The sequence below is a fragment of the Crocuta crocuta genome, unplaced genomic scaffold (genome assembly GCF_008692635.1).
Source record: "Crocuta crocuta isolate KB4526 unplaced genomic scaffold, BGI_CrCroc_1.0 scaffold154, whole genome shotgun sequence".
NCBI lineage: Eukaryota > Metazoa > Chordata > Mammalia > Carnivora > Hyaenidae > Crocuta > Crocuta crocuta.
The window spans coordinates 4,142,154-4,166,764 of NW_027530545.1; the positions used below are offsets into that span (position 1 = coordinate 4,142,154).

Here is a 24,611-nt window from a genome sequence, read left to right on the forward strand (position 1 = left end):
ATAGTAGCAGAAGTACTGGTATTGTATAGACCTTTCTATTTTTTATTTTATTTTTGTAATATTCATTTTGAGAGAGAGGGGAGAGCACGTGCACGTGCATGCATGTGAGCAGGGGAGGGGCAAAGAGAGAGAATCCCAAGGAGTCTCTGTGCGATCAGTGCAGATCCCAACACGGGGCTCGAACGCACAACCCATGAGCTCATGGCCTGAGCTAAAATCAAGAGTCGGCACTTAACTGACTAAGCCACCCAGGCACCCCATTATGGGCATTTTTAAAACAGTAACTAGGGGTGCCTGGGTGGCCCAGTGGGTTAAGTGTCTGACTTCAGGTCAGGTCATGATCTCCCAGTTCATGAGTTTGAGCCCTACATCGGGCTCTGTGCTGACAGCCCAGAGCCTGGAGCCTGCTATGGGTTCTTTGTCTCTTCTCTGCCCCTCCCCTGCTCTTTCTCTCTCTCTCTCTCTCTCAAAAATAAAAATTAAAAAAAATTTTTTTTTAAACAGTAACTAAAATTTTATAGCTCTGTATAGTTTACAAAGTACCGTCAGGTATGGTTTGATGTAATTCTCAGGGTCACCCTGTGCCAGGCACCAGTGCTGTACATCCACCTCTATGCAAAGATGAGGAGACAAGCCCAGAAAAGTGGTGACCCCATGTTGGCTGGATCTCAGAGTTGGGCCCTTCTTATTATGTCCCATACTCCTTAACAATATAGATCCATTACTCTCCAAAACTTTTTCTCCCTTTGTACTTTCTCTCGATAGATCAAATATCGAGAAGAATATGAAAAGTTCAAAGCTCTTTATACTTTACCGAGAAGCGTCGAAGATGATCCAAACACAGCACGGTGTCTCAGAGTCGGCAAGTTTAACATCGATGTAAGTAATCCCATGGACCTTCCTTCAAATCAAAGCCAAGTAATACAGCCATCTGTCATAAATCAACATTTTCTATTGATGCACGTGGCAGTTACTGTGCCTATGTGAAGAAAGGAAGTGTTACTTCAGCACATGTTGCTTCCCCCCGCCACAATGAATCTATAGGAAGTGTCAAAAAATTTCAGGTCCCACCTGATTGTTGTAAGTTGGCTACCCTGACTTCTCTAGTGTGTAAGAAAGGCATGTGTTGCCATGATACCTTGCACAATGTCCTGTATAATTGGCATGTTATTTTATCTTCACAGCGTCTATACAGATCAGTTTATGAAAAGAACAAGATGAAAATCCACATCGTGCCTGACATGGTGGAGATGGTTACTGCTAAGGACTCTCAGAAGAAAGTCAGTGAGATTGATTACCGCCTACACCTCCATGAATGGATTTGCCACCCTGACTTGCAAGTCAACAGCCACGTCAGGAAAGTCACAGATCAGATCAGCGACGTAAGCCCATTGCTTAGGAAGGTCCCCCTCCCTGGCTCCACATCCCATCCCGAGGAAAAGCAGACTCACTTATCACTTGCCCTCAGTCGTCTTCCACTATTGCTTTCCTGCATACCCCTGGGTCTGTCCCTGAAGCAGGGATCTGTGTGTTGGTGCTTCCATGGCACCCTCAGCCTCACAGCATAATGCCTTTTGATTTTCATTCCATAAAGTCATCCTGGGTCCAGAGGGTGTCCATGTCTTTCCTGTTAAAATTACGATCAGTTTTGTTTTGTTTTTTAAATCTGATTCCCTGTATCTGCTGTAATCTTTTAGATTGTATACAAAGATGACCTCAACTGGCTAAAAGGCATTGGTTGCTACGTCTGGGACACTCCTGAAATTCTTCATGCCAAACATGCTTATGATCTACGTAACGATGTGAGTTTGCCTTTTTTGTTTGTTTGTTTGTTTTTTAAATATGTTTCCTTTTCTGCATAGTGTAAGTCAGAGGGAGAGTTATGGACGTTGTCTCAGACCAAGTATGTCATAAGTGGAGGATGGCTGAGCTGGAGAAAGATGCTAAGGAGCAGAGAATGGCTATTGCACAGTAATGCATGTGGCTTTCCGAGGAAGCAATACAGTCAAGTTGTCCCACTGTCCTCTTGTGGAGAAGGGAGCCCTGGCTCTTCTCTCTACATTTGGACTATTTCAGATATTGAGCACATGATTCTCATATTAGGAAAATCTCATTTGTTAGGAGTTTGTGGTGCCATAGACAGGATCTATTTATAAAAAAGAGGATTTGCTAGGCAAATGAACACTGTAATCAAGATTTCAGTAAAAAAGCTTAAATGTTCCTAGAAGAGTAGTTGTCAAGCCTGCAGAAGGCTCTGGAAGCGCCATGGGACTATAAGCATCGATTACACAGATTGTCATAAAACTCAAATGCATCCTGGTCAGTTGAATAAGTGCTAATGAAAGTAAACATTGGGGAGCCTGGGTGACTCAGTCATTTAAATGTCCGACTTCCACTCAGGTCATGATCTTGTGGTTTGTGAGTTTGAGCCCCACATCAGGCTTTGCATTGACAGTGTGGAGCCTCCTCAGGATTCTTTCTCTCTCTCCTCTCTCACTGCTCCTCTCCAACTTGTGCTCTCTCTCTCTCTCTCTCTCTCTCTCTCTCTCTCTCTCTCAAAATAAATAAACTTAGGGCGCCTGGGTGGCTCAGTCGGTTGAGCATCCGACTTCAGCTCAGATCCTGAATTCACTGTTCGTGGGCTCGGGCCCCGCGTCGGGCTCTGTGCTGACAGCCAGGTCAGAGCCTGGAGTCTGTTTCAGATTCTGTGTCTCCCTCTCTCTCTGACCCTCCCCTGCTCATGCTGTCTCTCTCTCTCTCTTACTCTCTCTCTCTCAGAAAGGAATAAAACATTAAAAAAATTTTAATAAAAAATAAACTTAAAAAAAGAATTAAAAGGAATCAAACCCTCTGTGAAAACCAGCAATTTCTAATACAATGAATGGTCTAACAGAGGCTTATTTTCTTCCTCTTGGCAGATCAAGTACAAAGCTCACGTGAAGAAGACGAGAAATGACTACAAGTTGGTCACTGACACTCCAGTCTATGTGCAGGCTGTCAAAAGTGGGAAACAACTAAGTGATGTAGGTGCATGGGAAGTAGTGTGGGCAGTAATAAAGATGGGCTACTCAAGCAGAAGTGGCAAAAAAAAAAAAAGAAAGAAAGAAAGAAAAGAAAAAAAGTGGCCTTTTCTAACTGGGAGATCAGAGTTAGTGCCTTAGAAAGTACCTACAGTTCTGCTCTTGTTCTCTAAAACCGGATGTGTTCAATCAGTTCCCAGGGGGCAGTTGTAAGGGATCTAAATCTACTAAATACTTGGTGTGTTAGGGTGTCCCAAATTGCTTTTTGTATCCTTGTTTCAAGAGCAACAGCTCTGTCTCTCCGTGTAAGCCTTCTGATAAGTTAGAGCTAACGACACCAGAGTGAGGAGGGAGCAAACTCTGAAGTCAGAGGTATGGACAGTTGCTCCCACACATCCTCCACCAGGCTTGGGAAAAGCCCTGATCCCTCTGAGCCTCGGCCTTCTTATGTGTACACTGCATACGTTGTATCTATTATGGTGGACACAGAGCAGGCTGCTCTTTTTTTAATTTTTAACTAATTCTGCAGGTTAATAAGTAAGTGTTAAATCCCACCAGTGAATCAGAATGTTAAAACCTATTCTTTTGACTACCTCACACCTGTCAGAATGGCTAAAATTGACACCTCAGGCAACAACAGATGTTGGCAAGGATGTGGAGAAAGGGGAACACTTCTGCACTGCTGGTGGGAATGCAAACTGGTGCAGCCACTTTGGAAAACAGTATGGAAGTTCCTCAAAAAATTAAAAATAGAGCTACCCTACGAGCCAGCAATTGCACTACTAGGTATTTATCCAAAGGATACAGGAGCGCTGATTCGAAGGAGCACATGCACCCCAATGTTAATAGCAGTGCTATTAACCATAGCCAAATTTTGGAACGAGCCCAAGTGTTTATCAACTAATGAATGGATAAAGAATATGTGGTATATATATATACAATGGAATATGACTCAATGATCAAAAACACTGATATCTTGCCATTTGCAACACTGTAGATGGCACTAGAATGTATTCTAAACAAAATATGACAGAGAAAGATAAATATTAAATGATTTCACTCATGTGGGATTTAAGAAACAAAACAGAAGAACATAGGGGAAGGGAAGCAAAAATAAGATAAAAACAGAGAGAGGCAAGCCATAAAAGAGTCTTAAATACAGATAACAAACTGAGGGTTGCTAGAGGGGAAGATAGGCTAGGATACAGTCCTCTAGGCAAAGGGAAGCAGGCTACCTTTTTCATTTTTTAAGGGAGACTTGGGTTTCCATTCCATTCTTTCCAGCAATGCTGCTGCAGTCTGAATCAACTGACCCCTCTCCTCTCTGCACACAGGCTGTTTACCACCATGACTATGTGCACAGTGTCAGAGGCAAAGTGGCTCCAACTACGAAAACTGTGGATCTGGATCGGGCCCTTCATGCACACAAGCTCCAGAGTGAGGTGAGCAGTTAGAACCCAATACAGGGCCCAGCAGAAGTCTACCATGCAGCCTAAAGAGCCAGGCCACTGGCCTCTGTAGAAGCCACCTGGGCTTGGGCATGTATATCAGCCTGGCCTTGTCAATTATAAATGGTGTTCCATTCACATGAGTTAAAAAACAAAACAAAGAGAAAACCAAAATAGTACATAGTATGTCTTTCTCTTGGCTGGCAAGGCTTATATCAAGCAAGCAATGGGCACTTTTTGGAGCGATATTTACAAGATACAATGAAGAAAGCCAACTTACCATCTCTGCCTCAAAAGACTTAAAACCAAGATGATGAAGACAAGGCACATAATCATAAAAGACTTCACATAAGAAGAGCTAGAGCTAGAAATTACTGTTGGAATTCAGAAGAGAAAGAAATTGGATTCCCTTCACATATTTAACATCCCTATTCTGAGTTTCCTGGTGATGCTACTTTGTTCTCACCCTTTAATGTTACTCTCCTGTATTTAATGTTAAAAGTAATTTAGTTTTTAATATTTCAAGTACTATTCCTACTCCTGTAGCTCCCTTTAAAGACACTTATTTGTTTGTTTATTTGTTTATAGTTTTTTTTTATTGAGAGAGAAAGAGAGAGCAAGCGAGCACATGCAGAGTAGAGGGTTAGAGGGGCAGAAGGAGAGAGAAAGAGAATCTCAAGCAAGCTCCACACTCAGAGTGGAGCCTGATGTGGGGCTCAATCACACAACCCTAGGATCATGACCCAGGCCAAAATCAAGAGTAGGATGCTCAAGTGACTGAGCCACCCGGGTGCCCCAAGACAGACTATTTAAAAGGTGACAGTCAGAAACTCCTTTCCTTTTTCTGCTAGGAATAGGAGTATCTTGACCTCTTCACAGCCTAACATCAAAACACCATGATTATGTGGGGTATAGGATTCTAAAGATGTGTCTTATGATTATGACTGTCTCAGGGATTGGGGGTGATATGAATAGCATCTAAGGGGAGGGTTAATGACAGAGGCGGCACTGACTGCCTGTTTTCTCGACTTTCCCATTTTCTTGCTGGATACAATGCAACTCTTGGGGCATGAGTTCAAAAACAGAAGAATTATTTTCTATAAGCCCCTTCACTCAACACTCTTCTTTTCTAAAGCAAGAGTTTAGAGTAACCTAATTCATTGCCTGACTCTTAGAACAGACTTAATTTCTTCCTGAAATCAGTTTGGTGATCAAAAGAACCTTAAGTATCTAGTTGAAAACCTAACGTGAGCTGCATGTAACTTGTTTAAATTAGATCAGTTATTTGATGTAGATGTCATTTACCTACTCTTCCTCATTCCACAGAGTCTGTACCGTGGAGCTGGCCGGCGCTCCCTGCCTACCGGATACAGGCTTCCAGTGGACACCACTCACTTCAAACACATCAAGGATACCCGATACATGAGCAGTTATGTGAGTGGTCTCCTCATTAAGATGGAGTCTGAAGTGGGAGGGGGGCACTAATATTTATTAATAGCCTACCTAATGTCCCCAGTCACACTCTGAAGGTTCAGTGTGATATAATGATGGGACTAGAGAAGGGGAGACAGTGTGTTTTCTAGGGGTGCTATGGAATTGGCTTGCTCCTGCTTTAGCAGTCTGTAACCCCGTGGGTTAGCATAGGGCTTTTGTGGGGTTGCATCTGCATGATTCAGTTACTTTGGCTCATGGTTTATGGCTGTCAGGATGCCTCTACTTCTGTTGGCTTTAGCGCAGAAGAGTCCTGAACCATTCCAAGCCAATACCGGAAATGGAACTTCATACATGTACCGGTGATGTCTGGCAATAGCATTACCTTCAAGATACAACATCACTGCGTATTCCTTTGAAAAAGAAAGGACCCTTGCCTAGTTGCTGGTTCTGATACTTGCCTCACTGCTTACCTTCTGTGCTCACTTAAAAGAAAGCTCAGAGGGGTAAATAGGCTCTCACCACTTGTAGCTTGCCCAGATGTCACTGACACTAACCTTCCCTGGATTTAAAAAGTTCCACATTGGAATGTGATGCACTTACCCTATGGCAAAATCTAGCTATGTCTGTCACTCTGGTCCACAGACCATACACACAAACCAGCTATCAGTTGAAGAATAAGCTGTCTCTTCCATGTCGCCCTTTAGAGTCCTGGGAATCAAATCTGCTGGTCAGGCAGAGTCCAATAGCCAGGGGCCCCAAAATATGGTTTCCAAAGCAGAGTCACAGACTGAATCATCTAACATGTCATTTTTTAAATCAGGCTATAAAGCCATTCATCAGTCTTAAAAGTAGTCTCTTATGTCTTCTTTGCATTTTCTAATTTCCTAGCTGTACTAGGGCTAAAAGTAGAGGGTTTTTCTTGTATTTTTCATATCTGCCAATAAACAGACTTATCTAGGCAGCACTGGATTTTATTCCTTTCTGGACCTGGCTTTATTAGCAAACAAAATAATTTTCAAGATCCAAATTACTATTGAAATTTTGTCAATGACTTTTCCTTATACTTAATGCTTAGAGAGTAACTTTAAATGAAAGTGACAGCTCTTTGCTATTTGAGAAGTATAAAGTTACTCTTGGCTTACCTATCTGTGAGCTCATTCTGACTTTGCTTTTGCAGTTCAAGTACAAAGAAGTTTATGAACACATCAAGGCAAATGGATATACACTTGGCCCTAACGACGTTCCATTTGTCCATGTCCGGAGGGTCAACAATGTTACCAGTGAGGTACTGTGAATGCGGATTCTGTGGGGAAAAGACTGAGTTTCAAAGTGGCTTTGTTTGAAATGCATTAAGAGAATGCATTTTAGCCAGAAATTTACCCATCAGCAAGGAGTAAGAGGATCCTTTCAGTTACCATTTTGATACTGGTGTCCATTGGCAACAATTTTATATGTTTGGTAATGCCATTGTAGAGATCCAATTCATAGATTATAATGCAAATTAATTCCATTTTTGACTTTTATATATGAAAAACTTTAATAAATGTGCATTTGAGTCTGACTCATGACCCTGGTTTTCTACATAAATGATTGATTTGTGTATCTGTTCCTATCCAATCATCTGATAGAATGTGGCAGACTTGGTGCTCAAAATTCTTCACCTAAATAAAATAAATACCATTTTCTCTTTTTTTCCTAATCTCCATCACTTTTTGTATCCTTACTTACCCCCTCATGGCTCTTTATGTAAAATAATTGATTGTTGATTAGTTAATAGATTCCCTCATCTTCTTACACTAAATAACTGGGATGGTTTTTCCTCCAATGCAGAGATTGTATCGACATTTATACCATAAACTGAAAGACAAGATTCATACAACTCCTGACACACCTGAGATCCGCCAAGTCAAGAAGACACAAGAGGCTGTTAGTGAGGTGGGTATTTTCCTAGGAGAGAGGAAAGGCTGTGGAACCCAGGGAGGAATGTCAACCATTTGGTCTCTGATATGTGTCTTTCTGGGTATTTTTTTCTTTAGCTTATCTACAAGTCAGACTTCTTCAGGATGCAAGGCCACATGATCTCCCTGCCATACACACCCCAAGTGATCCATTGCCGCTACGTGGGAGACATCACCAGTGATGTAAGCATCTCCTGGGGACCTTTCTGACAGGCTCTTACCAAGAGACTGTCTGCATTTAAGCCAACCACTGGTCCTTGAACAGCCTTCTGCACTGAATACTTCTAAAATGAGTGTACAACGTGGAGGTGAAATTGTATGGAAGTAGGACCGTGCTTTTCTCCAGCTATGCAAACAGTAGTAAGAGGACCATGTGACAGTGACAAAGATTGCTGACCACCATTCTGCATTCAACACTGAACCGTTACCAGCTCCTCACTCTACATGACCTAGGTCCTAGGTCCTGTTTATATTACCTTTCTCCTGCTCATCCCCACTCTCACCCTTTTTAGCAACTTTCTTCTACCATTCTTTTTCTCCTCTAATGTTTCCTTCTCCTAAAAGGCCACTCCATTCAGTCTATGCTTTTCTCCCATCAATATAATAATAGCATAATACTCTGCTCTCTCCTCAGGTCAGGATTAGAGATTAAATTTTAAAACCTGTGATTCACTTGGGTACAAGCAAACTAAGAATACAGGGTGGATGTGTTCAACCAAACTGAAAGACCTATCAATATAAAAGTGTCACTACTCTATCACCTTTGTTCCTGGTTTACATTTACTCACAGGCAGCTATATTTCTGTTTCTGTGACACAGATTAAATATAAAGAGGACTTGCAGATCCTCAGGGGACTGGGCTGCTTCCTGTATGACACCCCCGACATGGTCCGCTCCAGGCACCTGCGCAAGCTCTGGGTGAGTGCACGTCTTCACGGCACACGGCCACCCCTGCACAGTCTCCATATACCTCATCACCATCCTCAAGGTCCTAGACAGAATCTTTGCCTACAGCTACTTTTAAGGGTAAATTTACCATTAACCAACTTGAGCAAGTCATGACCCACTTAAGATGCCATGTGCCTCTGTAGGATGAACTCCGTTAAATGGCACTTGTCTTTGTTCCTGCCTGGGAAGACATCCAGGACACATAGAAGGTCTCACGTTGCACATACCAGCCATTTGAGAGATAGTCATATGACCATGACATGCAGTTTCTTAAATGACTGATTAACTTTCATTTCCATTGTCTTTTTTTTTAAGTCTAATTACCTGTACACTGATAAGGCAAGGAAGATGCGAGACAAGTACAAAGTGGTGCTTGACACTCCAGAATACAGAAAAGTACAGGAACTGAAGACACATCTGAGTGAGGTAAGGAACTTGAACCTGTCACTGCAAGTGACTTCTTCTCGTGACTGTTTTTCAAGCAACTCCACTAGGCAAAAAAAAATCTCCCCTCTGCCTTTAATTGCAGGGTGGCCACCATGTCTAAGCAAGTCAATTGACCTCAGTTTGCCTCAATTAACTTATTTTGTCCCCTTTTGATGAGGCTATCTATACTTAACTACCTATGACTAGGGCTGCTGAGAGTTCACATGGTTTTATAAATTAGAAAGGCCTTCTGTCTTATGCTATTGTTGCAGTCTCCAAACTGAATTTATTTCAAAACTATCTCTTTAATCCCAGCTATCAGAAACCCTAATCATGGCACTGCCATTCGAAAAGTCTTAAATGGCTCCCTGCTCTGCTGCCCACAACAAATTCTAAACTACTGCTTTGTTTCATTGTCAGTTGGCACTGAGGCTTCTGATTTATTATAACCAATTGTGTATAGATATCTCATGCTCTCACCTGCACACTTGGTTCAGTGAGTGCTGAACCCTATCTTATTTCGTTGTGTATCCCATAGTGCCCTGCTGCCAGTGACTAAATGTGCTTTGTAAAGATCAGGGCATTCTACAAATGTAAATGGCTTTTCTTATTATAGATGACTTGGCCATTCTCATTCAACTTTCAGTTTGTTTTGTGGTCTCATTAGACTTCAGCGAGCTAAGCCACATGGTAGTGGTCATGCCACTTCATTGACCCCATTTTCAATAGTTCTGATGGCTGCTAATTAGGAATCACTTATGCTCTTAGACTTAGAGATGTCCTGGCGAACCAGATGTTGCCCTCAGTGGAGGGGATGTGCAGCTTCCTACGCTCCTAGTGAGCTAGAGGCAGAGGGTGATTAGTTCTTTAGTTACACAGATGCTACACTGAGTGCATTTGCTTTCCTGAAAGCTTACCTGTGTTACCTCACCCAGCACTAGCACTTTTCCAGGAATGTCTCAGCGAAGCTGTGCTTCTCTGTCCTGGCTTGAGTATCAGCATCACCTGGGAAATATTTTTAAACTACTCTTGAGTAGGCTCCAATTCCTCGGCCTCACACCAGACTTTCTGATTGTCTGTGTCTGGACATCTGCATGCTTTTAGCTGCTCCAGAATGATTCTAACATGCAGTCAGTGTTGGAAAACTTTGCTTTAATGTATCACATCTGTCCTCCAGTTACCACATAATAAAACATAGTTTGGTAACTTAAAGTGCTTATTGGTATATCTTTGAAATACCTTTATTTCTCTTGGCTGTTTGGATTCAGAATTATCTAAAACTTTAATTTCTCCTTTTCCTAATTCCTATTGGGATTTTCTGCATCTTGTGCATCAACACTGAAAGAGAAGAACAGATGTTCTGCAGTGGTTAATTTCCTCCCATACTTGCCTCACCAGAAGAATGATGGGGCCATGATAAAATAATGATGCTCCACTTCTATTTTTTAAAGAGTTTGAGAAGGATAGGTATTAATTCTTTGAATGTCTGGTAGAATTCATCAGTGAAGCCTTTTGATCTTGGACTTTTGTTAGTTGGGAGGTTTTTGACTATTGATTCAATATCCTTACTAGTAATTGGTCTCTTTAGATTTTCTATTTTATCATGATTCAGTGTTGGTAGGTTGTATGCTTCTAGGAATTTATCCATTTTTTTCTAGATTGTCCAATCTGTTAGCATAAAATTATTTATAGTAGTCTCCTTTATGCTTTATATTTCTATGATATCAGTTATAACATCTGGTCTTTCGTTTCTGATTTTGAGTTCTCTTTTTCTTGGTGAGTCTAGCTAAATGTTTGTCAATTTTTTTTTTTTATCTTTTCAAAGAACCAGCTTTTTCATTGATCTTTTCTATTGTTTAGTTTCTGCTGACAAATATGATACTCTTATGGATATTCCATTATATGTAACAAGCTGTTTTTCTCTTGCTGCTTATCTTTAACTTTTGACATTTTAATTATCAGGTGTCTTGGTATGGATTTCTTTGGGTTCTTCTAATTTGGACCTCTCTGCGTTTCCTTGATCTTGATGTCTGTTTTCTTCTCCAGGTTAGGGAGGTTGTCAGCTATTATTTTTTCAAATAAGATTTCTGTCCCTTTGTCTCTTCTTATGGAAGCCCTATGATACAATGGCTAGTCCATTTGGTGCTATCCCACAATTCCCTAAGGCTATCTCACTTTTTTTTTTTTCATTCTTTTCTCTTTTTGCTGCTCTGATTAGGTAAACTCCACTGCCTTGTCTGTGAATTGACATATTCTTTCTTCTGCTTTATCTAGTCTGCTGTCGAACCCCTCTGGAATATTTTTCAGTTCAGTTATTGTATTTTTCAGCTCTGTGACTTCTGTTTGATACTTTCTTATATTTTCCATCTTTTTGTTGACATTCTCACTGTGTTCATTCATTATTCTTTCCAATTTGGTGAGCATCTTTATGGCTGTTAATTTAAACTTTTTGTCAGGTAAATTATTTCCATTTTGTTTTTAGTTTTGCTCTTTCATTTGAAGCATATTTCTCAATTTCTTCATTTTGTTCAATTCTCTGTGTTAATTTCTATACAATAAATGAAGCAGCCACCTTTCCCACTCTTTAAGGAGTGGCTTCCATGCTAGAGGTGAAACTTGTTGTTCAGTCTTGTTTCATTTCTTGGCTATCTCTCAAATCTTCATGCTTGTGCAAGTAGCCGATTGTATTTTCAATAGCTCCCAGTAGTTGAGGATGTACTGAGGCCACCCAGTGTCCCAAAGGGAAAGATCTTAGCATTTATATTCAGGCTGACTGGAAGCCAGACCCCCTGGCGTCAGCTTTTAAATGTTTGCAAATATATACAATCCCAAGAGACTACAAGCATAAATCCTGTTGGCCACCAGAGCCAGACAATCTAGAGTTGTTCCCTGGCTGGTAGTCATAGAAATTGGGACTCCAGACAAGTATATACATATTTTTCTAGATGAAACCAATAAGCTGGATCAAGGCAAAGGTAGAGAACCAAGATGGCATCCACAACCTATGTTCCTTGTTATTAGCAGCTCTACTAAATGTGTGTCAAACCTAAGGCTAATCCCTCAAGCCAAGGATTCAGGATAAGCAAAGAGGCCTCCTTCATAGAAAGACTGGGAGTATGTCTCAGTCTGTGGAGTGCCTTTGGGGTGGTAGCTTACCAAGAACTGTCTTTCCAATTGTCATAGTCCTGTGGGACCCAGGAATACAAGCCCCCTAGGCTACTAGTGCTAGGCAATCAAAGGGTGTCCCTTGGTTGGCAGCTGCAAAAACCAGGCACCAGATGTATAAAAAGTTTCCCTCCAGGAGATGCTGGTGCTCTGAAGCACAGTGGAGGGTGATAGATAGTACATGCCCTCTAAGATCTCTCAAAAGGATTGTAGTCAGCCCCAAGATACATTTTTAGTTAGAAGCCTGCCCCTCAAGCTATAGTCTTGATGATTAGCTAACAAGTCTTTGCAAAAAGACTGAGCTCCTGGGTCTGTTTTCTTTTGCTGTGCCTGAGGATGGTAGCTGTTTAAGAACTCTTTCTCTACTGATTACTGTCCTGTGGGATGCACAAGAGTAGGTCCTACCAGCCACTAGACCTAGATTGTATAGAGGTGTCTCCTGGCTGCAGGTGCAAAAATTGGACTCCCAAAAGGGCTATGAGTGGGTGACCCTGCTTATAACAGTCCCACGAGACCAGAAACACAAGTTCCCCTGACCTTCAGAGCAAAGTGACCAAGAGGTGTCCTGAAAGTGGTAGCCACAAATAGTGGAATGAATGAAATCTTGTCATTTGCAACAACTTGAATGGACCTCAAGGGCATTATGCTAAGTGAAATAAGTCAGATAGAGAAAAACAAATACCATATGACCTTTCTTATATGTGGAATCTAATACACACACACACACACACACACACACACACACACACACACACAGTAGTCACCATAGGTGGGGAGAAGTGAGTGAGAGAAATTTAGTTTAAATAAACTGAATTTTTAAGAAAATACTGATCCAAGCCAGTATTCTGGATTTGGAAAGTCTTTGGTAGAACCTATAAATCTGTTTTAAGAAGGACTTTGGTATTTAAAAAAAAAATTTTAATGTTTTATTTATTTCTGAGAGAGAGAGAGAGAGAGACAGTGTGAGAAGAGGAGGGCCAGAGAGAGGGAGGCACAGGATCTGAAGCAGGCTCCAGGCTCTAAGCTAGCTGTCAGCACAGAGCCCAACGCAGGGCTCAAACCCATGAACCATGAGATCATGACCTGACCCGAAGTTGGACACTTAACCAACTGACCCACCCAGGCACCCCAGGACTTTGGGATTTTTTAGGATCAGGAAAGTTTCAAAAACAATGAGTAAAAAGTTTGGTGGCAAAAGGAAGTTCCAGTTCTTGACTTTTGAATGGTCTTTGAGTTGTATAGATTCTTGACTTTTATTGTAGTACTAGGAAGCAGAGATGTTGTCCCAAGAAGTATGAACAATACATACCAAGTATAGGGGAAATATAGCAAAAAGAAAATTATGGAATTGACATGGGAATTTTAGTCCCAGATTTACTTCCTAGTTTGCCTTATTATAGTAAATTCTCTCAACATTTATCAGAGGACTACTATCTTTCAGATCTTTCATCCAAGCACAAGGTGATAAAAGAATGATAGAGCTGAGCCCCTGCATTCCATAGGCTCATAATGTGTGAAAAGAAACAAACATCAATATGATAAATGGTATCCTATAGGGATAATCAAGACAGTATGTACTCTAGGAGCTTTTCAGGCAGATGAGAGGGGAAAGAACATTCTAAGCAGAAAAGGCAGTATATGGAAATGGCCATCATGAGTTCTTGAAGTTGGAAATAGTTTCAAATAGTGTGGAAGAATGTGAGGAAAAGAGACTGGAAACATAGGATAGAAGCCAGCTCATGAAGACTCCAGGGAACTCTCTTAATATTGGACTTCTGAAAAATCATTGAAGAATTATTTATGAGCATTAATAAAATCTTCTCAGATTTGTGAAAGATGAATGAGCCATATGGAGTGGTCCAGTGGAGGACCTAAGAAGGTGTTTTAGGAGGCTCTTGAAGATGTGTAGAGAAGAAATGATAAAGGAGACTGAACTAGGGCAGTGGCTGTGAGAAAGGAGAAATTGGATCAGACTCAAAGACCATCACAAAGTTAGGAGCCCAGGATTCATGACTCTTTATTCTGAGAATAAGGGAGAAGTCTAAGATGACTTCCCAACCTTCTGGCCTACGTGACTAAGAGATCAAGGAACCATTTCCCAAAGTAGAGAAAATAGATGAAGAAGCAGATTTGGGATGGAGATGGTAATATAAAGAAAGATACATGGAACATGGTAAGTTCAGGACATTGTTGAAAATTTGGTTCTGGCTCAGGAGAAACCCTAGATGTATAGATTTGGAAATCCTCAGTCTCAAATTGATGATTGAGGTCATAGGTACAAATGAGGTTACACAAGGAGATGTGTAGGGTGAAAGAGGCCAACCCTGACTCCAGCTAGTGGCAGCTAGGGCAGCACCATAGAAGGAAGCCAAGGAGTGCCTAGAAAGATGGGAGGCCACTCAGAATGCTGGAATGGGAGGTAGAGAAGAACACTTTCAGGAAAGAAACTGCTGAACAGTTTTAGTTGCTACAGAGAATTGTTTCTGTATTTGGCAGTTGTAGTTTTTGGTCATCCTAATAAGAATGACTTCATTGGTGTGGTTGGGTGCAAGCCAAACTGTTTCCCTGAGAAATTAATCAAAAGAGAGAAAAAGAAGAAATACATAGTAGGCTCGGCTGTGAGAAGCAGAAACAAGGTCGTCAGTACAGATTGGAAAAGGCTTAGTGAAGGGAGGAACTAGAATTTGTTAGCAGATGAAGGGGAGGGCTCGAGGAACAGGAAGGTTGGAGGTGTAGAGGGGAAGGATATAATTAATTGCTGGCACGGTCTTCTAGAATGGGACAGGTGAGCACAGGACCAAAAACACAGGAGGCTTGAATCTTGAGCAGGTTTATAGAATGTCTCTTATTTTGATACAAGAGAAAAATGAAAGAAGGACTAGGGAGGTAAATAAATGATTGGTTTATTGGGCAGAAGCTGAGTTTGTTGCAGTGGGACAGGCCCTGATTTCTTTATGAAGTAGGCAGTAAAAGCATCTCTCAGCAGAGAACATAAAGTGTCAATGAAGCAGAAATAATGGTAATGACTGTTTTATGTCCAGCTGGTGTACAGAGCTGCAGGCAAAAAGCAGAAGTCTATCTTCACCTCGGTTCCTGATACACCTGATCTTTTAAGAGCGAAGCGGGGGCAGAAGCTTCAGAGTCAGGTGAGATTCATAAACCTATAGCACCAGCCTCACAGGGGGTGTTTTGTGGGGCTGACCACTCCAGGTCAGTGATAGACCCTCACACTTGATTGTCCTTGATAAAACCTTATGGCCCTTAACTTCAAGAAGTAGTTTTCTTTTGGGCCATCATAACTGTGGTTGTGTGTTACATAAACAAGTAATCCCATGTCTACTTTTCTAAGTTGTATATAACTTTTGTTATTGGATGAGTGATCTGTGGGCTAAACTGCTTGCTTCATTTAATAGGACCTATCTGATGTTCATGACAAATGAAACCACAGTTTATGCATTCAGATGAAAATGGGAAAGAGTGTGTTGAGGGCTCTGTCAGAACCTTCTCGTTCTTCCATTGGCATCCTTTATCACAGAGATTTAGACTGGGCCACACCCAACAGGAAGGGTATTTGGTAACTAGCATGTTGTATACGTGTTTCCAAATGTGAAAGACAGAAATAAAGGAACAGAAATACGTATGATAAATGAAAAACCAGGACAAGAAGAAGTAGACATGGCCCTCCCATTTAGAGGGTAGAAATGAATGAAAATGACTGGAAACTAAATAATAAATGTTTTATCTCTATCACATCTGATCTCTGTTCTCTGATTAGTATCTATATGTTGAACTTGCCACCAAAGAAAGACCGCATCATCACGCTGGAAACCAGACCAAAGCCTTGAAGCACGCTAAAGACGTAAAGGACATGGTCAGTGAGGTAAGTCAGGAATTTGGCACCAGCATACACTGGGCTAAAAAAAAGTCTTAAAGCCTTCCCTTTCTGCCTCTGATCAGAGAACTCATTTCTGTAATTGTGCTCAGCAGCATTAAAACACAAAAGATACAGTTATTCTCTTATCGAGCCAGATACAGCATGGTTTCTAGGCTGGATCTGTGATGTGGTTATGAATTGGGAAGGATGAAAACACTTGAACTTACATTTGTCTCTTTCTTCCATCTCTATTTCTTAGAAAAAGTACAAAATTCAATATGAAAAGATGAAGGACAAGTACACCCCTGTTCCAGATACGCCAATCCTCATCAGAGCCAAGAAGGCCTATTGGAATGCCAGTGATGTATGCATCCTTTTCTTCTTTCTTCTGTTATGACAGTCAAGGTTGCCGTACCTAAGAAACAGAGGATATTACAGTCATCCATACTTCAAAGACCTGGCCCACAACATGGGTCATGAGAACAACACTGAAACCACAAAAGGGCATAAATAGTATCAGCCAGGCACAGTAGTTAAGAATAATGCTGAGAGATGCTAAAAGCCTGTTGTTCTTCTCCTTGCCCTTCTGGACAAAGCCGTGACCCTTTCTTATAATTCTCTGTTGGCATTCGCCAGGGATACTTGGCAACTAATTGTTACTTATCCATAGAGTCATGGTCTTGGCGTCAGCCAAACACAGTTTCAAATCCTATTGCTGTCACTTGCTCTCTGTATGATTCTATATAATTTACTTAATTTCTCTGAGACTGTGTTTTCTTATATGTGAAATAAGGATAAGAACTCTGATAATTAAATTAGACAAAACAAGATAAAATATATAACATTCCTGGCACAGTGCTGGGCTCTTAGTTGACACTCAGAAAATGTTTGTTCCCTTTCTTTTCTTGACAACCTAAGTCATGAGAATGACACAGTTGTTAGAATAGGAGGAACAGATTTTCATTTCCCATAATACATGATCAAGGACATAACTGGCTTTTAATGGTAATGAGATTACCTGTTAATAAAGATAGGAAGTTAATCAACTCAAGGTAGGTAACCAGTTCTTATCAGTTTTGTATCTCAGAGCCCACCTGCAAATGCATTGCACCCATTACCAGAACCAGAATCCTGGAGGAGTGGCCATATTGGGACATTAACTTGGGCAAAAGCTCAAGCAGCTCTATAAGCCCTCAATTTAAGAATATTGCTCTAGGATTTCAAGGCATCTTAAAATCATTACAGTCTAAACAGAAATGTGAAAGGATTCAGCAAATTGTAACAATATATCAGTTCATTTAGAGCTGAAAGAAGTTTGCTAGCCGGACTAGTCCCTTGGCTACTGACCCTTTGGGATACTTCAGGTCCCACCTCTGGTGTACAGAACCAGTGGCTTGATAAATAGGCTGAGCACCTAGTGCCGGTGTCTTCTAAAACATCCAAGGTAATTAGCATGCTCTTCACTAAATATAAAATGCCCATAGAAGTGGCCTAGGTGCTGCTCAATCCTGAGGCATACCAACATACCAGGGCACCTGGCTTTACGCTCTAGGGGTCCAGGGGCAGAACATTTTGCTTAAAATATAAGCTAAGAAAGTCGTATCTATCCTCAAAATCTATCCCATAGGGTATTTTTAGTCTTCGTGTGACATCCTCATCTTTATCACTTCAATGTTACTGTTGAATATGAATTTGAACCAAGCCTACTCTACATCACCACTCTCTGGGAGTGGTCGCACAGTGAAATTGGCCCCTGGGGCTCATTATGCCTCAATGGATAGCCCCACCCATGCTCATAACTCTAACCTTTAAAATAGTCCAGTGTAATCAGGGTTGTATCTGCCATTGAGTTTGGCTTATGTATAGGTGGCTATCCTCACAAGTGGAGCTAAGCAATGTTTTTGTCTTAAATAGTTTATTGTAGAGCTAAGCAATTTTATGAGATCTGGAAACTAAAGTTACAGTGTCAGGAGAAAAGACATCTTTAATGATGTATTTTTTTCAGCTACCCAAAAAGAAAATACTTATTTGAGGTTGAAAACAGACTACTCAGAGAAGTACCCATCTTGTGTAAATAGGATGAATCTTGTGTGATATTCTTAGGTTAAAGTCAGAGATGTTGTCTCTTGAGATACCACAAAAATGAAGATGACAAAATAAAATTTTAAGACTGCCTCATGGAGAAGGCATTTTAATACTAAGAGAAACTAAATCTTTCTCCTGTTTCCATGTACATTAGTAAGTCTTGGGCTCAACAAGACTGTTTGCATTTTTCCTCCTCCCAGTTAGCTTGTTTGTTTGTTTCAGATTTAAACAAACTTATTAAGTAGTTTCAGATTTACAGAAAACTTGCAATGATGTACAGAGAGTTCCCATATACCCTACATCCATTTTCCTCCCTTGTTAATGCCTTACATTACCATCATAGAGTTGTCACAACCAGTGAATTCATATTGATACATTATCATTAACTAAACTCTGTATTCTATTCAGGTTTCACTAGTTTTTTCCCCGATGTCCTTTTTCTCTTCCAGGATGCGAAAATGAGCTTTTTAATCTCTCCTGAATTTATTCAAGAGAGAAGACTCAAGAGACTTCAAGCTTAAAAGAACTCAATTATTTAAATTGGTAGTTTTTTTTTTTTACAATCTGTGTGCTTTTTCTCTTTCCAGCTACGCTACAAAGAAACATTTCAAAAGACCAAAGGAAGATACCACACTGTGAAGGATGCTCTGGACATTGTGTATCATCGCAAAGTCACAGATGACATTAGTAAAGTATGTCCCTACATATTTCTACTTGAGTTGGGCTTAATAATCTACCATCTTTTTTTTTTTTTTTTTTTGGTTTGTTTAAGTACTCTCCCTTTCTTAAAACTCTCAAGAGAAAAGTAGACTTGTTTTACATTAAAGTCGGGTAAGACTTTATAGCTGTCTTTGTGCCTTTACCACAGGTGAAATACAAGGAGAACTACATGAGTCAGTTGGGGATCTGGATGTCCATTCCTGATCGCCCAGAGCATTTCCACCATCGGGCAGTTACTGATGCAATCAGTGATGTGAGTTTTAAAGTCTTCTGTTTTTACATATAAATTCATATTCCCATGTGACTTATAAAATTAAACACTGAATAAAAATTGAACACTTGGCTGGATTTTAGATCGTCTATATGGATGTTTAAATCCTAAATCTCATTGCTAAATAACTGAACTTTAACGTAGGAGAGAGAAATATATACTCAAATTTATAAACCTAGATGCATGATATCATATTACGTGACTGGGAGTGATATACTTCATTTAAGATTTAGCCTATTTTTGATCATTTGATGAGACAACTTCATGAAGCAATGAAGACACATAACAATGCTCATTTAGAAAGAAATTTCAGCTCTCTATATGAAAATACAACTGCTGAGATAATATACTTTCTAGGAAAATATGCCTACTGAATTTGAACTGCTTTAATTAGTATTAAAAAATAAAATCTCCACATAGAACAATACACCATAAAATGAGGAGAAATCAATATTAGTAGAAACTTCTGTTAAATAATTGCCTTAGTACTATAATATTCTTTATACGTCAGTAGTCAGAGCTACTATTGGTCCTCATGTATTGATTCTAACTTATTACTTTTGGAGACAGGTTCATAAAATTCTTTGATGATGTTCTTCTCCCAGGTAAAATATAAAGAAGATCTGACCTGGCTTAAGGGCATTGGTTGCTATGCCTATGATACCCCTGACTTCACTCTGGCTGAAAAGAACAAAACTCTCTACAGCAAGGTATATCCACTCAAGGATAAGAGCCACCTGTGGTTAACATATTCCAGTGCCCACAGAGAGAATTGGTACTGAAGAAATAACTTTTCATATGTCCATCCCTGCCCTTATTTCTAGACCCTATAGTTAGAGTGCATACTGAATTGTTCACTCTGCTTAGGAAGTTTCTTAGTACTGACTTCACTGACTCTAGTCATCATTTATTTATATCATTTATTTGAATTTGATAAAAAGTCATCCCAGTATAATTCCTCATGGCCCTTCCAAAACTCCCTCCCTATTACTGTGTCTCTGAGTGACTTACCTTGTTAAAATTGATATGGTAGGAAATATAAAGTGGGATTATTTTAATCTACAAATTTGATGTGTGACTTGAGGCAAATAACTTGATTTTTATGTCCTCATTTTCTTATTTACAAAATAAAGCAGTTGGACTTGCTTCCTTTGAATTCTAAAATAAGAGTCAACAATTTTTTCTGAAAAGTGCCAGATAGTAAATACTTTAGATGTTGTGGACTACATTCTGTCACATACTCTTTGTTACAATCCCCCAAAATTGTAAAAAAAAAAACAAAAAAAAAACATAAAAAACAAAAAAACCCACAAAACCGTTTTTAGTTCATGGGGTCATTTCAAAACATTTTTAGTTCATGGGGCCATTTCAAAACAGATGGTTAGCTCACCTCTGCTTTAAAGTATTATGATTATCTGATTAATTACTGGGAAATTATTTCAAATTAGTGGATTAAAAATGCCTTCAAGCTTACATGGAGTAAAACAAAATAAAATAATATTCATTATACTCTATAGAAACAAAGAAGAAACTGATTTGTGTTTTTGCCTAGAATGGAAGATAGATCTAGTTGCCATCCATTCAATAAAGTATGTATGTATTGTGGGACTAGTGTTTAGGGTATTCATACGGGTATTCTCTTCATTGCTTTAGGAGACAAAGTAAGTGTTCAGTAATTGCTTATTAGCCTCCATTGAATAAATTGTCTCAGTTGTACGATAAATTACATGTCTTATTCTTAAGGTAATCACAGTCTATCAAGTAATCCTGTTCTGTTTTCTCTAGTATAAGTATAAAGAAGTGTTTGAAAGGACAAAGTCAGATTTCAAGTATGTCGCAGATTGTCCAATCAATAAGCATTTCAAGTATGCAACTCAGTTGATGAATGAGGTACGTATGACGTTTTCCAGTTAAGCCTATTCAGTTCCTTTAAGAAGTCTATAGTTATTTGATTAAAACCCAATACATAAAATGACAGGAAAGTTTAATTTAAATGTTTAGATGTTGATTCAAGATAAAGATTTGGACTCTTATAAGGTCACCATCTGATGGGCTCTGCCAAAAGCAGAGTGAAAAAACTGTCCAGCGAATAAAAAAAGTGAAGGGACTGTCCAGAGGGGTGTAAGGGTCCCACAGCCATCATTGCCTCTCTTTCCACTAGCATAGGGCAGCACAGCCCTTTAGGTGACAAGAGGAAGGAGGTCAAGGATTTTGTTCACTATCACCTCAACTCCCTTAAACATGGTATTGTGTAAGGGTGGGAAATCCAGAAGTTCAAAGTTCACTTGGGGTCCCTTACCAAGGCACAGAAATGGCAGTGGTTAGAATAGCTACCCCTAAAGGGATAGTTGTGATTCATGTATTCAAATGTACTGCCATTTGTTATTCATACATTGGTGCAGAGAAGTATCCATTTGCATCCAAAATATTACTTTATATTCTGCCCAATCTTTTCTGGAACTGTTGTAGCAATAATTTAAATTTAGCTTAAAATGGTCAAAGTGAGCAAACTATGAATTATGTTTGGATGGCTTTATCTTTAATTTCCTACCTTTAGATCTTCCACAGATTTATATAATTTATTTTCTAGTAAGTAGAATGTATCTAAAAATGAAAATGTAGTCAATAATATGTTTATTTCAATATATTAATCTTTTGTTATTTTCATTATTTTAAAATTTGATATTGTTGATTTTCAGTAGATTTCCAGGCAGGATAACTGAAGAATTACTGTCAGTAGCTTCCTAAGAAGACAGTCTTAATATATTTTATTTCTGTTTTTATAGTTTGCAAAGGATTTCCAAGGTCTCTTTTATAATCAAATTCACTACCTTTAGAAGACTGGTAGAATTTGCCCATGAATATGCTTTTTTGATTCTCACAGCCTTAGATAGTAAACCTGTAGCTCATCAGTGCCTTGTTTCAGATGCCATAAAACTTAACATTGCTAATGGCATCATATTTAAAGATGGAAGATAGTCATGCACAAGGTAGTCCAATTTTGGTGTCATCAGTCAGGTCTATCCAAAGCCCCGGCCTTCTCCAGGTGATCTTCACTTGACTCTATTTGCCTTCATGTTGTTACTACCCTGCTTGCCGTGGGAGCCCACCTCTTAAATGACCTATTCCTGGCTCTCTGGAGTGTCTATCTTGGGACATTTCTGTGTAACCTTGAAGTTCTACTCTTGCTATAATTTGATATGATGTTTGAGCAGAAAAAATACAGAGCTGATTATGAGCAGCGGAAAGATAAATACCACCTGGTAGTCGATGAGCCTAGACATCTTCTGGCTAAGATCGCAGGCGACCAGATAAGTCAGGTACTGTGATGGGGCTGGCTGAACAGCCCAGGAAGGACTGTGCTCCCGATTTCTCATGAGATGTCGTTCTGTCTGCTGCAAGGATGTCATAGGTTCTGCCTATGATATTGGGATGTTCTGTTTCAAATATCTGTCTAGCCACCCAAAGAGCCCATGAGCTATTTGAGTGTGCCAGTCCATGCTCTGTGTCCTCAAACATTCTGTGGTGAAGATAAAAAGGAAAGCTGGGTCTCTCCCCTCCTTTATTTTTCTGGAGTGTCTAATTGTAAACTGCCATTGTAAACTGCAAATTGAGTTGCAAAAGCAAAAACAAAGACAAAAACTCATGGAAGGAAAGAAGACAGAACACCATAGTGGGTTTTTCTACCCCAGTGATGTATTCTTTCCTATAAGGCAATGCTGATGGGACGAACTATATTATCTCCCATTCACAAGGACTGAGGATGCTCAGTTGCAAGGATTGCAGTTGTACTTGGCACTACGATGTGTGTAGTGTCTTCACCCACATGTATATTTGAGCACATAAAGTGTGCGTGCCTACATCTCTTCACTCAGAAGTGATTGGGATATAGAGCCATGTTCTTTTCTGTCTTCATAAGTCTCTTCTGTGCTTCACTGCTCTTTGCATGAACAGAGAAAATATAAATCTAGTGCCAAGATGCTTCTGAAACAAGGATGTAATGAAATTCTGCGTCCAGATATGTTGACTGCCCTCTACAACACACACATGTGGAGCCAGGTAATGTCTGATATGATGTGAAGAAGGGATTGAGAGGCCTTGAGGGCATTCACTTTTCTGCTTTCCTTGATTTCCTTCCCCCTGCTCTCTGCCCAAACTGGTTTCACATGACCTAGCTGCATAAATAGTCCTTCCTTATAAATGGACTCTGGCTGTGGCCAAGTTTGGTGACACAGCAGCCAGCATCTTTAAGTCATCTTAACTCCTAGTAGGATTAACTGAGACTGTCTCAAACTTTATTTCCAAATTGGTATAACATTAATTTCAATTTTTTAGTATTTGCCCCAGGAAATGGATTCCTTATGGAGTAAGGATATTAAGTAGGTTCAGTGGTTTCTAAAATATCTGAATAATGTTTTCATCTGGTATCTGTTGTTCGGTGATCACTACAACAGTACCATTTGGAAGCGATGAAGACCGCAGTGCCACTCTCTGAATCTTGGACATATTTATGGCCTCGAGTTTGATGCTAATTTGCTAGGTTATTTCCAACATGTCTGTCCTCACACACATGTGTTAGCGACGTTTCTGGTGACGTTGCCTTCCCACAAGGTCAGTTGAAGCACACATCACCACTTTTCCATCACATGCTGAAAGGTACATGTGAAGCAGCAAAAAAACAAAAAAAAAACAAAACAAAGACAAACAAACAAAAAAAAATGAAAAACAACAACAACAAAAAACCCCCACCACAGTAATAATTGCTTAACTACCAGATATAATGTTAGTAAAATGCCATTGTTCCCACACACAAAAAGTTATTAATCTTTTGTATTAGAAACCCATTTTATCACTTAAGTTTGGCACCAAATCAATACATGAGATGAAGGGGATGAGGTCTCCATAGAAAATCCTGTTTGCCTGAACTTGCTCCTTTATCCTGCCTGATATGATTAGCACATAGTTGTGCATGAAATTTTGTTGTGCTCTCTGTATCTGTACTGCTTTAAACAGCTTGTGTGCATGAAAAAACTCATGACTTGGAAATTACAAAAATTAGTGTCTTTGTGAAAATGATAAATACTATATACCATATATACTCATTTTTTATTTTATATCTGTTTCACCTTTGACATGGATACATGCCTTAAGACATTCTGCATATTTGATGCAGCATAGTGTAAGTGAATCATTACCTGTCAGAGTCCGGAGAACAAGAGTGTGGCTCTGGCTCTGAGATTCATTCTGTATATGTCCCTTAGT

General features: G+C 39.8%; 1 protein-coding gene across 1 annotated transcript in view; it reads left to right on the top strand.

The window, feature by feature from the left end:
• Positions 1 to 24,611, top strand: part of NEB (nebulin) — a 208,494-nt gene that overhangs the window by 142,741 nt on the left and 41,142 nt on the right. Inside the window, exons 95-113 of the mRNA XM_077767832.1 lie at positions 766 to 879; positions 1,185 to 1,382; positions 1,698 to 1,802; positions 2,919 to 3,023; positions 4,355 to 4,462; positions 5,795 to 5,902; positions 7,080 to 7,187; positions 7,733 to 7,837; positions 7,939 to 8,043; positions 8,680 to 8,778; positions 9,124 to 9,234; positions 15,441 to 15,545; positions 16,175 to 16,279; positions 16,533 to 16,637; positions 18,946 to 19,050; positions 19,227 to 19,331; positions 19,955 to 20,059; positions 21,135 to 21,239; positions 22,565 to 22,669. Of these exons, the coding sequence (XP_077623958.1) occupies positions 766 to 879; positions 1,185 to 1,382; positions 1,698 to 1,802; positions 2,919 to 3,023; positions 4,355 to 4,462; positions 5,795 to 5,902; positions 7,080 to 7,187; positions 7,733 to 7,837; positions 7,939 to 8,043; positions 8,680 to 8,778; positions 9,124 to 9,234; positions 15,441 to 15,545; positions 16,175 to 16,279; positions 16,533 to 16,637; positions 18,946 to 19,050; positions 19,227 to 19,331; positions 19,955 to 20,059; positions 21,135 to 21,239; positions 22,565 to 22,669 (2,106 nt within the window). The remainder of the gene's footprint in view (positions 1 to 765; positions 880 to 1,184; positions 1,383 to 1,697; positions 1,803 to 2,918; positions 3,024 to 4,354; positions 4,463 to 5,794; positions 5,903 to 7,079; positions 7,188 to 7,732; positions 7,838 to 7,938; positions 8,044 to 8,679; positions 8,779 to 9,123; positions 9,235 to 15,440; positions 15,546 to 16,174; positions 16,280 to 16,532; positions 16,638 to 18,945; positions 19,051 to 19,226; positions 19,332 to 19,954; positions 20,060 to 21,134; positions 21,240 to 22,564; positions 22,670 to 24,611) is intronic.